The sequence below is a fragment of the Etheostoma spectabile genome, unplaced genomic scaffold, assembly GCF_008692095.1.
Source record: "Etheostoma spectabile isolate EspeVRDwgs_2016 unplaced genomic scaffold, UIUC_Espe_1.0 scaffold00569331, whole genome shotgun sequence".
NCBI lineage: Eukaryota > Metazoa > Chordata > Actinopteri > Perciformes > Percidae > Etheostoma > Etheostoma spectabile.
The window spans coordinates 130249-145690 of NW_022605066.1; the positions used below are offsets into that span (position 1 = coordinate 130249).

General features: G+C 39.0%; 1 protein-coding gene across 1 annotated transcript in view; it reads right to left on the reverse strand.

Annotated features, from left to right (window-relative positions):
* Positions 1-6504: 6504 nt before the first annotated feature.
* LOC116684797 (protein disulfide-isomerase A5-like) overlaps positions 6505-15442 on the reverse strand; it is a 53258-nt gene continuing 44320 nt past the window's right edge. Inside the window, exons 16-17 of the mRNA XM_032510225.1 lie at positions 9571-9705; positions 6505-7459 (exon numbers count right to left, since the gene is read on the reverse strand). Of these exons, the coding sequence (XP_032366116.1) occupies positions 7379-7459; positions 9571-9705 (216 nt within the window). The 3' untranslated portion in view covers positions 6505-7378. The remainder of the gene's footprint in view (positions 7460-9570; positions 9706-15442) is intronic.

A 15442-nucleotide genomic window follows, 5' to 3' on the forward strand; every position in this document is an offset into this window, starting at 1 on the left:
AGTTTATAAAATACGATGTTTTATCATATGTTAAACAACCCAAAAAGAGAAACCTTTTCAATGCAGGACTTTTACTTGTAACGGAGTATTTTTACAGTGTGGTATTAGTACTTTTACTTAGGTAAAGGATCTGAATACTTTCCTCCACTACTGCGGTCCAACAAGGTGGGTAGACAGGAAATAGTGTGCCACCGCAGTATATATCTCTTCAACTGAGCCGTTGATGTAATATTCATGAGCTTGTTAACATTATGATAGATACCATGTTTCATAATTTAAATTTTCATTATATTTTGGTTACATTTTATTCTCTCCTCTCTACTTGCTCCAGTTGCTACTTTCCCACTGAAAGCTGGCAAAAATTAGGCGTTCTCCCAAGCATCTAAGGCTGAGATTTTCTTTTATGTGAAAATTAAAATAACATAAAAAATGAATAATGCGTACCCAGAGCCTGCCAAGCTTTAGTGCTCTTCTCAGACCTGAAATAGGCCATCGTCTGGCATCAGCATTTTTTTCTTCCTATTTTCACACATTTCCTGTTAGAATATGGAAGAAAACATAACTGTAGCTAGAGGAAATAAAAACAAACAGAGATGGTTAGTGGCCTCATCGTTCACACATACCTATGTAATATCCCCAGAGCCCAGGCAATGTGTCAGCCTAAAGGGATCTCCTCAGTACCCTCAAGGTGTGTGTGTGTGTGTGTGTGTGTGTGTGTGTGTGTGTGTGTGTGTGTGTGTGTGTGTGTGTGTGTGTGATAAAGACAGACATGCAGAGTGAGAGTGGATGATGGATGTCTGCTGCTGCTGACAAGTTGATGAATAGCCACAGGTCTCAGCCAGTGTTCAGTGCGGAGGGTGTCAGGTGTGAGGAAGGCAGTGCCGTCATTCACAGTGACACAGTCTAAACAGAGGTGCAAACACATCAGCATTCAAATGCATCAGCGCCAATTGTCTCTTTCTCAGGATGTCGTCATTTTATATTTCAACTTTGAGCTTAGCAATTCTTGATAAGTATGACATTTTTAAAAAATATACCCGTAGCTACTGCATAATATTTTCTTCAACTTCAGGATTTTGACGTTTTCTACAGGAAATGTATTAAATGTGTTTTTTAAGGACCACCTTGAGTGAGAATCAATTCAATAATAAGATTAAAAGTCTGAAGCCTCAGTAATTGTCATTCACGACTGCAATGTTCATTACACCTAACCATTAAAACTGTTGGACAGCGCAAGAAACATACTGACAATAAAAGGAGGTTTGATCTCATTGTGGGGCTAAAAAGAAGTAAGTAAGTAAGTAAGTAAGTCAAATTTATTTGTATAGCACTTTTCTCAGATGAAGATCACAAAGTGCTTCACAACAAAAGGAAGCATATAACAACTCTCATAAATACAATACATCACAAAAAACAAAAGAATAACACGTACACATAAGACCAGCCTAACCACCCTACCATCTAGTTAAAAGCCTCTTTAAAAAGCAGAGATTTCTACTGAGTTTTAAAATTTTCCACACAATCTAAGCAGCGCATGGAAGGAGGCAAAGCGTTCCACAACCTAGGTGCAACAACTTGAAATGAGCGGTCCCCCCTAGTTTTAAAATGTGTAAGAGGGGCAACTAATAGTCTCTGGCCTGTTGATCTCAGACTACGTGAGGATGTACGCAGCTGGTAATAAGGTCATGAAAATCCAAAGATTTTATACTATGAGGAGTGTGAATATGCCTAGCAAAATCACTAAGAAACACCCTCTGTGGAACATGAGTATCCAAATTCATTTTCATGCCAACATGTCCTGGCTGCTGACCTAACTTTCTACTCTGGACCAAAATCCAACTAACAGAAAAATGGCAATGCACATTGATCTGATATATTTCATCTGTTTAAATCTGATTAGAAGAGCCATTATTAAAGGAAAACTCAACTGATTTTACAAGATTGTTTTAGGCCGTCATGGGTAGTACTATGACAACACTTGTGTTCTGCTGCTGAGGAGGAGGTATGTGAACTAAAGTCTGGTGAAAACACTGTTATAGCAGCATATAACTGCCCGGGGTTTTGGATGCATGTGTTCAATAAAACCATATGGTTGTATTAACGGGGTGTCCACATAGTTTTGACTTGGAGACTATACATCTAACAGAGAGCCTGTAATGCAAAGTTGAGGCTTAGACTTTGAATGTCATGGTCATTTAATAGACAGTGTGGGTCTTACCCTAAAAAATGCATTATGGGAAATGTATTACAGCCTCTGCTGCACCAGATTTGATCATTCTTTTTAAATTAGTCTCTTGAGAACTCCTTCATGGAGTCGAGTGCTTAAAATATTGATTTTTTTCTCTGGCATGTAGCTTTAAAAAACAAATCAACTTTGAAGTATTTCCGAGACTCAACAACAGAAGCTAATTTATATAAAGTCGTAACAGTTATTAGATCAAATATCATGTCTGTAGAGTATTTACACTTGTATAATAATAAAAAGAAATCATTCAAGTCCATTTGATGGTGGTGTCAATTATATGAAAGTGGTGAATGATACAGCATCTTCAGTATGGGGAAAATGGGAGTCTTGAACAGAATTCACCATAAATTACATAAATAAATAATGGACTTTAAAAGAATTTATCAGCTGTACAGCAGTTCACATGTAAATTAAAGTTGTATAGCCTCCAGTGGCCAAATTAGATTCACTACACAGAAAGCACTCCATTTTTATCTTAAGGTCATTTAAGATCAGAAACTGTGACAAACTAAACAATAGTCAGTTACTATTTGACAATTGTCAGATGGATTTCCATAAATCCAGTTTGCATCAATTTGCAGAAACATCTATTGATGTTATTTGGTAAGAAGCTTTTCATTTAAAAGCCTGTTCCTTTTCCTTTAATGGTGTCACAAGTCAATCAAGTCTGGCATTTTCATGGTACAGTTCTGATGGATTTCCTGAACCATAATCTACAGAGTTCCATCAAAACCGTCATAAGAGGGATGTATTTTCACTCAGCGTTGAGTGGCAGCTCCACTGAATAGCACAGAGTGTGAACATATGGATCTTTCTGTAAAGGACGCAAATCATTTTGATCACTGCCTCATGAGAATCGAGCTAAAGAAAATCTTTATCTCTCCCAAGCACAGACTCAAAGGTCTATTTATTTCCTTCACTTATGGTGTTTAACCAATTAGTCTGTAGCATTGGCATATTGAATAGTAAAACAGTGACAAGATACAGAACAGAAAAGACCGACAAAATTAACAATAGGGAGTTTCTTTTTAATGATGCATCTGTAAAATGTAGGGCCATGTGTGGACTTTTGTGCTATGTATGTATGTATATACATATAACATAATGATGACACAAAGAACAGAGGTTTGGTAGAGGACGGGCAGGTGGATGAAGGCAGAGTGCAGATTGATGTCAGAGATAAACGGCGCAAAACACAATTATCCATAAACGGAAAATGGTTTCTGTTAAGGTGCTTGCATCCGTCCAGATCTTGACTTTGTAGATTAACAACCCTCTGCCCTCCATTTCTTATCCTCATTTTGCACAGGTAAAAGGCTCATCCTTCTCCTCCAAAAAAAAACCCCACAAAGAAACAATGAAGCAATGCAAACAGGAAAAAGTTCCTCACCCATTTTGAAAATCCTCTAAAGAGGGTATTTCTTTGGTCACAGGGAGAAATCAGTCCTATATGGTTCATCACTGCATTCGTCCCAACAACAGCACTATAAGCAGACAGCAAGGCCCACAGACTGCAAACACAGAACACAAAAACCCCCCACTCCAAGTCACTTTTCAGCCTAGAGCAAGCCTCGAAGTGGGTGAAATGAGGACGGAACTCCACACAGGTTTCCCAGGACCTTGATCCTAAAAGTAACAATTTAGAATATTCAACATGGTTGTCAATTTGGAAATGCGGGCAAAAGATTTTCACCGACCAGAAGTCAGTTTTAGGTCCAGTTCCATTTCTCATATAAATAAAGTCCTCATTGTCAGATCTGCTGAGTGGTCCATTTGTTTTTCTTCTGAGATGCAGAATGAGAAAAATGTCGGAATAAACAGTAAAAAAAAAAAATGCTTTCACCAGGATTGTCCATCAGCTCAGCGAACAGACAAGGTCAACTTCTATTTATTTTATTGTGCCAGCAACATAGCCTGGTGTTTGCTTGAATACATTATCATGTACATGTCTACAGTGTCTAATTTTGCTATGTGGAATTTTAGCCGTGTTTTCTAATTTTCAACACACAAAGAGTCTCACCCTAAAACACTGGTCATGAAAGTAATCGCAAAGTAACTAAAAATGACAAACAATGTTGACACTATTTTCTTTTATTTCTCTTTTTCACCTCTATTATTTTTACCGTTGGTCAATTACCACTACATCTGTTTTAGGAAAGTTGTTTATTCTTAGTGATCCCATCCATTTCCCCAAAAGACAAAACTAAGTCTGGAGTCTACAGCCACGCTAGCTGCTCTGCAGTAACGGAGCAGAGCTTTGAACTATAAATGTTGCATGCAACCTTGTTCATAATAACAATAACACATTTACCATCTTAGTTTTACATGATAAAGTACAGCTGAGGCTGGTGGGAATGTCATTTCTTCTCCAGCTATTGTCATAAACTCAGTATTGGATGCATACATTTTTACCTAGTTAGATGGAAAGTCAGAAGATCACCAGTTATTACAATTTATCATGCGGGAGGACGTGAATGTGTAGAATCCAATCAATCCAATAGTTGTAAAGTAATTTTGCTTTAGATCAACGTGGTGAACTGAACAACTAACCAATATTGCCATGCCTAGAGCCACACCGCTAATGTGGTAAAGAAAAAGTATTCAATAAACAAATTTAAAAAATCTCGAAGATGTGTACACTGCATAAAAACAAGTGGAAAAACATTTTGGAAATGTATTTATTTATTTTCTCTCGCAAGGTCCTTACTCCAAGGGGAAAACAGTACGTATGGCTGGGCACAGAAAAATCAATAACGGAAACAATGACTTCTTGGCATTAAGTGTGACAAATTCCCACACAACATGGATACCTTTGGGCCACGGCAAATAAAAGTAATCGTTTCCCCTCGAGAAGAGAACGAACATCTAATTACAGAGATATGTCAACACCTAATTGTGTAAAGCTCTCTTTCAAAATGCTCTTGCATACCATGAAATGTTAAGTCACATTGAACACAAAAAAGTGTTTTGGTGCCAGCCGGAACATTTGAAACAGTTTTACTTTGAATACATCCATTAAAAATCACAATGATAATGTTTAACAAGAAATGGTTCAGTAACATCTACTGACAATACGTCTTACTAAATACATGTCATCATGATATAGCACAGGAAAAGGACAATTCAATTGTTTTTTTGTTTTTTACTTGGGATAGAAATGTAAACAATATTTAATTTGGCTCAGGGCTCAAAAATATTCAGCTGGAATGCAAAATTACAAACTAACAAACTAGTTCCCTTTAATTGTGTTTCGCTATCCCTGAGAACCTTATTTTTAATGAAAGAAACCAAAGTCTTGAATAATAAAACACAAGTTCAGCTACAGATAAGCTTTTTAAATATTTATAGTGGCCATAAAAGTAATGACCATGGTGTTATGCTGCCAGAAGTGGGAGGGGGTTTGGAGACTTCACTTACTTAATTTTTCTGTAATGTACTATGACTTAATCCCTTGGAGTATGATGGAAGGCATGGGAGAGCACTGTCCAAGGTAACTCAAGCAGAGCAAAGTCCAGGCCAAGGCATGATGGCAGGCAGACACAGATCAAGACAAACCGGCTGGGACTGAGTATTGTCATTTTGGCTCCTTGGTGTCATTCAGTTTAGCAAAGGTGGCGGAAACACGTGGGCATGAAACACACTGGGTACCCTTAAAGCCTCTGAAAACCCACAAAGGTGTTTTCAGTTATTTTGGCTGAGTAGACTCTTTTCAGGTTAAAGGTGGGCCGGAGCTTTGATGGGAACTTATTAGGTCACAAATTCTTTCTACCAATAAGGTTGACAAAGGTGTCAGTTGTACAACATTAACAGTGGACTCAGGAAGATGTCAATCACTCAGTCTAACCACACCCACACAGTCCTGGAAAAGGTCCAATCACCCACATTAACTATAAACACCAATGTGGGTGTTCAGGGCCTTTAAACCAAAACCCTGCCCAAAGTGTAAAGCACAGGTCCAAGTTATTCCAACATTTCCCTGAACAATGTGTGAATGCAGAGCAGATTGTAGGATATAGGGTGGAATCCACGATTACTTAAGGGGACAGAGGTAAAAGTTATGATTTAGACATTTTATAATCATCATGCAATATTTGGCCTCCATACAGTACTTGAGCATCTACCATGCTTACTGTATGTAAATTAGCCCTGCCTCTGTTAAATCACAACATCTCTGAATGTTGTTAACATTTGGAAATGTACAAAGCATGAAAATATCAAGAGATGCGCAAGAAACATTTGGCATTTCATGTCTAGTTTGCTTTTTCTACGCTGACATGCTCTGGTCCATGAGGGGAATCGTAAGGGCACCAGGCCTCTGATTGCCTTCCACTTTTTATCATATTCTATTACTGCAATTCCAGTATGTTTTCACTTTATATCTTTAAGGCCACCGTTTTAAGCCAACAACAATTTGTAAGTCCTTTCTAAAAGCAAAACTTATCATTATGAGAGCAAGGAACAATACAGAATATTGACCCTTTGGCCATGATTTCATTGCTACAGTACCTTATTACTACAGTAGCACTATAGTAGGCTTTATTAAATGCAGTTATCTCCCAACTGATCTGTGGGGATAACAAAGCAATATTCTGGATGGTTCTGGACTTAAGACATGAAGGTGTACCATGACGTGACGGTGTACCAACAGGTGTATATTTCTAGAGACAGAGCAGGGTAGATGGGACGGGATTTGGAGCTCTATGGAGTGACAGACCTCCACCTTTTAACTATTGATGCCCACCACCACGGGTGTCAATCCGTTACACAGACCCCCGCAAAGCTACGCGGGGGTCGGCATTGCATAGATAATGTATAGGGTGTAGCTTTTCACATATTTAGTCACAGTGTTTAGGCAAAAAAAAAAAAAAAAAAAAAAATCACTTTTTTTGTCAATGTATTTTTCTGCCCATCAGAATATCCATGAAAAAAGAAGTCTGAAGTGGTCGGCCTCACTGTAGGTACTCTGTTGGTATTATTACAAATGTGATCACCACGGTATAAAAAAATAGCCTTTCACTGAGGTCATCAAGTCTCCCACATCAGTGCTGATTGGGCCCTTGCCAGGGTCAAGGGTCACAGTGCAATGACAAACTGTGCAGTGCAACTCCCCCTCCCTGCACCTGCACGCCACCCTCAGAGCTCCTCCTTTCTCTTGACAACCTTTTCCTGATCACGTCCTCTTAGGCTGCGCATGAAACCTATGAAGCCCGCCTCCTGTGGAGAGAAGGACGGTCAAGAGTTGGTAAAGTACAAGGTTCAGGGATCATTTGACAACCTAAAGCAATTATTGTGAATTTTGTCTTGAAATGCCTTTTTTGTAATCTCACAGAGATCAGAGTACTGCTATTAAATATGATCTTGTTCTTAATTTAGCCCGTCAGCATGGAGACAAAAGATGCAACCACAGAATCCAAATTTTATTGCCATATTCAAGGTCAATCTTCCTAGCCCTGTCTGTAATATTGAGATCTGCCTGCAAAATTCTCAGCAGCGAATTGTCTAATACTCCACTTAAAGTTGGCTTGATCTGTGTGCATGACCCTGGTCATTGACTGTCCTTTTTGCCATAAATAATTCAGTTAACAATTAGTTTTTTCCACTTGTAGTGGAATTAGAACAGTTGCATTTATAAATAAATAAAAAATAGTGTGCTTTATAGGTTTAAAGTACACCTATACAGTACAGTTTTAAACCAACAGTGAGAATGTTTAGGTGCACATTTAGTCCGTGAATGGAAAACAGAGAAACCTGGTTCATTAAATTTTATGTATATAGGATTTTATTTATTTCAGGGTTTGCTTTATCTGCATCTCTGACTCCCCCACATTTAACCACTGTGTCATTTCTGTACCATCTTGAATTCTCTCAGTCAGTGTGTTTACATGCAGTTTAAAAAAAACAATTATATTCGGGTTATGGCAATACCTCGGTTTCTCAAACACCTGTATACACTTTACCTCGGTTAAAATCGGAGTTCTCATAACAAGTAATAAGGTATTCCTGCATGTATGCACCTTAACCGGAGTATGGTCGGGTCAAGCGTCTCCACATGCTTCATACTGCCGCTCACTACTCCGCTGGAGTTAGTTTAACTCCGAAATAATCCATCAGCGCAATCTGTTGCTATGGTCATTTAAAAAGAAGAAGAAAAAAAAAGATGCTGGATATTGGCAGGCCACTCTAAAATGTGAAGTATATCACAAAGCACAATGCCACAAGTTTTGAGGGAGAGTGCAATTGGCATGCTGACTGCAAGAATGTTCACCAGAGCTGTTGCCCGTGAATCGAACGTTCATTTCTCTACCATAATCCGTCTCCAAAGGCGTTACAGAGAATTTGGCAGTACATCCAACCAGCCTCACAACTGCAGACCACGTGTAACCACACCCGCCCAGGACATCCGCATCCAGCATCTGAGAGCAGCCACCCGGACAGCTGCTGCAACAATCAGTTTTTGCATAACCAAAGAATTTTTGCACAAACTGTCAGAAACCATCTCAGGGACGCTCGTTGTTCTGATCGAGGTCTCGACCTGACTGCAGTATGTCGTCGTTACCAACTTGAGAGGGCAAATGCTTAATTTGATGGTGTCTGTCACTTTGGAGAGCTGTTCTCTTCACGGATAAATCCCACTGTACACTGTACAGGGCGGATGGCAGACAGCGTGTATGGCGTTGTGTGGGTGAGTGGTTTGCTGATGTCAACGTTGTGGATCGAGTGGCCCATGGTGGCGGTGGGGTTATAGCACGAGCAGGCATATGTTATGGACAACAAACACAGGTGCATTTTATTGATGGCATTTTGAAAACATCCCAGTTCTTGCATGGCCAGCATACTCATCGGACATGCCACCCATTGAGTATGTTTGGGATGCTCTGGATTGGCATATACGCGTGTTCCAAGTCCTGCCAATATCCAAAAACTTTTTCTTTTTTACTGACTGGTTTTCAGTCCCTGGTCTGACTCTTGAACTCAAAGGCAAAAGCATCTGAATTCTGAACCCATGCACACTGCAGGATAGCAGCTACCGACTGTCTAAACTGACACTCTGTTAACTTCTTAAAGTTAAGTCTTTTTATGGCTAAATTGATATTTTAATTAGGCTTTGGGAAGTCCAAGGCTTAGTCAGAGATTTATGCTATTTATGCAGATTATTTACTGTATGTTGGGAGTATGTAACTAAATCAGTTATGGGGTTTATACAGACAAGCTTACTTTTTTACCAAAAGAAAAAAGGAAAATTCTCATTATGTGTTTAGCGTGTTAAAATCTTGTAAGACTGTATGAAAAAAAAAGTACAAGGTGAGATATGCAGCACCACTTACCCCCCGATCTCCATTGTATTTTTCCACAAACTTGCCATAGTTGTAGTGGTTAAATGTCGGGTAGCCCTCTACACCTTCCTGCTTACAAAGCTCGTGGTTTTGTCCTTTTGTGCAGTCCACAGCAGCGTACACAATCTAAGGAAAATTGGAGAAATCACCTTCAGTATGATGTTATACAAAATATAATTCAACATAGAGCTAGAGATTTCACTTGTATAGGCATTTGACATTCTACCTTATTAGATGAAAAGGAGTGGGAGTTGCCCTTAAGGAGATCAAATTGCAAAACATCATACTATTTAAAGTGTATTAAATCAACTACTCTTATTATTACAGTATATTTCGAGTTTCGAGTCATCCATTCTCAAACTCATTAAATAATTTTTCTAATGAGCATGGTGAGCATATTGGCACACTTCACAACATGAATTGTAAGTGGGTTGAAACTCTGTAGGAAGCCTTGTTTAATCTATGTTTGAGGAGAAGTTGAGAAAAGAAAAGTTCTGGCAATTTTCACTGATAACAAAAAATAATGTTAACCATGAACGCTAACCGTAATAAAGTTTAACGCTCCATTAAAATCCCGGCAGCCTAAAACTAAATCTGAGCCCTGGCTAAACAACATGACTAATGCTGTCAGACGTGAGTGCAGTAGACCTGAGCGCAAGTGGAAGAAGGACAAACTGCAGGTGTCTTTTCACATGTTGAGGGACTGCTGGCGTCATCATCAGGAAACTGTGAAAAATGCTAACGGAAAACATTTCTCAGATATGATCCTGTCAAACTCTCACAAGCCTCATGTTTTGTTTAACACTATTGACTCATAGTCAATTAATGGCCTTTCTAAAACAACATAATATTTTAACAATCCGGTTTTAAAAAGGTTGCACAGCACAGAATCAGCTCTTTTAAGAGTTTTTCATGATATATTTTTGGCTACTGATTCTGGTGACTGTGTTATCCTTGTGCTTTTGGATTTAACAGCTGCATTTGACACAGTGATCCATGAAATATTGATCACACGTTTCAAGCAGTGGCTGGGCATCAGGGGCATAGCGCTGGATTGGTTCAAATCATACTTGACTGACCAAACTTTATGTGTTAGCCTTGGTGACTGTGTATCCTCCACTGCTCCTTTTTCATGTTGGGTTCCACAGGGCTCAGTTCTTGGCCTTCTCCTTTTCTCTCTCTATTGCTCCCACTTGGTACTTCATTCCACTGTTACACAGATGACAGTCAGATTTATGTGCCTCTTAAAAAGAAAGATGCATACTCCGTCAGATTGCTACTTAAGTGTCTCAAGAACTCAAAGGCCTGGATGGCTCTGAACTTTTTCAAAATAATGATGAAAAGAGAAGTGATGGTTTTTGGTGGCACCACTGGGACCCTCCCTGTAGATTTGGGTTCCTTGGTACAGCAGTACGCAGGTAGTATTTTTACTTGTGTTATGTTTCTTTTTGTATTTTTCTGTACAGCACTTTGGTCAACTTTGGTTGTTTTAAAGTGCTTAACAAATAAATCTGGATTGGACTGGATAATGTAGGTACTCATTTGCCCTGCCTGTGAACAAAAATGCAACATCTTTCGGCTCCCACAACCGTTGGAGAGCAAGTTTATATTTTAATCTATTTCTCAGTTATATAGTCCAGTAACAATGATTTTAATTCACAGCTGGCATTTTTATTGTTTTGGGTTAATTAGTTATTGTTTCAGTGCATTCACTATATTTTCAAAACAAATAAACTAAAATTGTGGATCAATGCTACAACAAATGTGCACACAGGATATTACAAGAGAATGTAATAGAGTACTCAATATTTACTAAACTGTATAATGGTAATGTACAACGAGCGCATGCGTGTATTCAGCCGTTGTGGCAATAAGCAGCCTCAACACATTCTCCTCTTCCAAAATTAGACCACTAGTGTCTCTCCAGGCTGCAACTAATGGCTGATGCATTGCTGTTCAGCTAAACCATTTGGAATGGGTGGGGGGGGGGGTTGGTGGGAAATCCCACAACAATCACTCCTACATAAAAACAACAAGGGAGATTTATGTTCCGAGGCTGTTGCATCGATTAGTGACAAGCCGCCCCAATGAGGCGTAAATGCCGCCTCACTGATACATGGCGCACTCAGCGTGTCCTTTTGGACAGCTGAAATGTCACCCTCTTTCAGGGTGCTGAGCGCTGCACATTGAACTTGTCACCGCCAAATAATCGCTCCCCGTCCATCTGACTGCTCGAGCTGAATGTGGAAATGACAGATCTGCTGCGGAAGGAAAACATATCTGACACTTTCTCTATGCACCCAACCGAGAGACGATGCTCAAAGAATCTTGTCCTAATTACAAAATACAAGTGCCTCTTGTTTTTTTCCCCCATGCAAATACAAATACTCAAATGTTGAGAATCTGCACAGGCATCAACATATTGTTAGATGACTAGACTCATGTTGAGTGTTGGCTTTGTCTGGATCAGCAGCACAGACATCTGTGAACAAGAAAGGGAGAAGAGGGAAGAAATAGTCTGCACATCAATGGGGAAGAATAAATAAAGGAATATTCTTCTTCTATGGTCTGTTAATCAGGTGTCTTAACCTAGGGCTCAATGTGCTCCCACAAGAGGATTTGATGGACTTGCTGTAAGCTGTGTCAGCAGGACTGAGGTGTTTCGCCTTTGAAAAAGGAAAAATAAAAATAAAATTAGCAGACAACACTGCCCAAAATGATCCTATTCTTTGTGTTTCTGGGAAATTTGCCAAGAGACACTGTTCATAATGTGTAATTCTTTCTATATTTGACCACCTCTAAGTTAGTTTGAGATACAGAGAGTACTTTGAGCGGCTGTAACAGCAGCTGCAACGAGGGACGTAATGTAACCACCGACTCCATCCGACTGCTCATCCCTGTGTGTAATCAATCAGAGTTGCTGTGAATTGCCAGGAGAAAATGAAGTCGTACAGCCGCTGTTCTTCAAAGGTCTGCAACCAATCCCGTTATTAATCCATCGTCAAGTGACGGAGCCCCACATCATTTTTTGATCGAACTGAAATACGGTGGTACTGCATATTACCAGTTGGCTTGGTCTTAATCCACCAGCATCACACTCACGAGTGGAGCAGTAATCAAACTGTACTGATGAACTCAGACCTAGTACTGTTCTCACAACAAAGTTCCTATGTTTATAGTACTAAACATGGAGGTCTGCAATACTGGTGCTTGAGTAAATCAAGGAATATTTGAATTAACCAGCATTAGTTATATTAGAAGGGAGACAATGTAATTTTGAAAGAAAGTAACACACTTTCCATTTTATTTATTTGTTCCTGTATGATACATATTAAAGCTGCCATGCAGGCCCCATTCCGCTCAATTAAAAACAATGAATTAACACAGCATGGTGACAGAGGCAAGGTACTCAACTCTACTCTCAAAAGCTTTTTTACTGTTAAATAAAGCAAAAAACAAATATTTCATACTTGGGTGTTTTAAAAAAAGAATTATTAGACAACAATCCTAAGCTGTATATAGATTTTTTATGGTTTGTACAGGGTTCACCTAAAAAACTTAAGAAATGATATCTAATGTACATTATATATAAAAGGGAGGGATGCTGTTATTTATATTAACGCTGTTTATTTAGTTCAGTATAGTTCAATTATTACAGTATATACTGGATTGGTTTCACTCGCTTTAACTTAAGTTCAACCTCATAAAAGAGGGTGTATCATTATGTCTGTAATGTGATGCAAGTCGTGTTGAAATGGGACTCTACTTGTGCAAAACAAATTCACATTAAACATTTATCGTTTACAGGAAGTGGCAGTGTTTCAGAAAGTTAAAGTCTCCATTTAATGCGGTGTTTAAGTGTCCACTGTTTAGCTGCATTACGTACAAAAAAACAATAGACAGGTAGAAAATCTATATTGCTAAAAGCTCAATAATACATGGCTTTGACTTAGGTCTGGATCAAGGATGAGAAAGAAAAAAATCCAATTAGCACCATGGTCATGGTCAGTATGTTTTTTGTTTTGTATATTAATTTTACAGATACTGTAGCAGCATCAAGGCAGGTCATGTTGGGCAAATCCTTCAAAAATATATCCAATTCTCAGATGAAGCAGTTTTCTTATTACAGCGGCAAGAGACGGGTTTTTGGAAACAAGCAGTTTCAGTCAATGTGCGCCTTTAATGCTGCTATTGATTAAAATTTAGAGGAAAACACAAACACCTTGGAACAAACCCTGCAACCCGGCTCCACTGCTGTTATACAGCACAGAATGTGGAGTTTTAATGGTTTGTGTCTTCAAACCTGGAGCTAAGCTTGTTTGTCTTTGGTAAATGAGGCGAGGGCAGCTAATAGACTGTGATCAACATCAGCCTGGTGCTATACGCTGGGGCTCGGCTTTATAAATAAAGAGGATTGCCAAGTAAACACATGCCCAGTTCTCAAGATTTATTCTTGTTCAAACACAACTTCACACCTCCACTGGCCACTGGAGGGACAATGATAGGGAAGATATCTCAAACCTCTGCATTTACATAACTTTCAAAGATATGAGGGTCCCCTAGTTTTGCAGTTTGTGGAAGTTTCATCATGCTGATCCAAAGGCTGTTTGAGGCTGCTATATGCTGGATGAAGAAAAAAAAAAAGTCCTAACTTTTCTCTTAAAATCTATGGCCATTTTAAGAATCATTAATTAAGGACATATCAAAGCATATGCTAGTTTAACGCATCAGCATCTAAGTCAAACACTTTTTTTTTTTTTTTCAGTCGATGTTACAACTATTATTTTTCCTTGTACTGCAAAGACAACGTATATTTTACATTGTGGAGGACATACTGATATTTTATTGCTGATGATGAAATCAACAAAGCCACTTATGAGTTGCTGAAGTTGCAGCTGGAGGGCAATTAGAGACATTTTGAGATCATCTGTTGTTTAATGTTGCCCAGAAAAGTAACAAAGGGTTGCCTCAGCAAAATGGATGACTAAGTTGTTACGAAGAGGACACATCACTGTTTCACATCATCTGACAAGGAATTTTGAAAAATTCCAAAGAAACGAGAGAGCAACATTTCTTGAGCACTACTGGAACAATGTGCTGTCAACAATAAGCATGTAAATGAAACTATTAAATAAATAAAAAAGTCTAAATGATGATAAATCGTAGCTCAGAGTATTGCCAGACACACGGCCAATTTCTTTCAGGGTGTGTGTGTGAGTGAGTGAGTCACACAAGGAGGTTTGGAAATACTGAGCCCTGCAGTCAGAGGGTATTAACAGAGAAGAGCAGGAGAGGGAGTGTGTCAGGACACAATTGCTGAGGGAAAGGAGGGAAAGGGAGTAGAAATGATGGAGGACAAGTGTGTCCTGTTGCGACTGCATGAACCTCCCATAACCCTAAAGCCCCAAGTGTGCCGAAGATTTGATTAGACTGTGCGCGCTTTAGCCAAGTGGTCCAATTCCTAACTGACAAATATTAGGAACGAGTTAGAATGAGTTGCACGTTTTTTGCTTTTCAGGACACAACTGTTTGAAGGTCTTTCCAGACATTTACGGTAGAGTATGCAATGAGTGGCTGCAATCACTCTGCAGGACTCAATGCTCATTTCAGAACACCTGCTTATTTCATGAAACTCTTATTCGACACCTCTTGAGCTGACAGCCAAGTCAAAAAACGCATGTGTGCCAAGTACAGAACACAAAAGAATTGATTGTAAAAGTGCCATGACATTTGAGCATGTAAATCCAATTTGACCGCATTACATACAGAATTAAGTCCATATTGTAGAAACAGTTTTGGAAATATGCGTATTTACTTTCTTACCCAGAGTCACATGAAAAGATTGATATAAATACATAATATC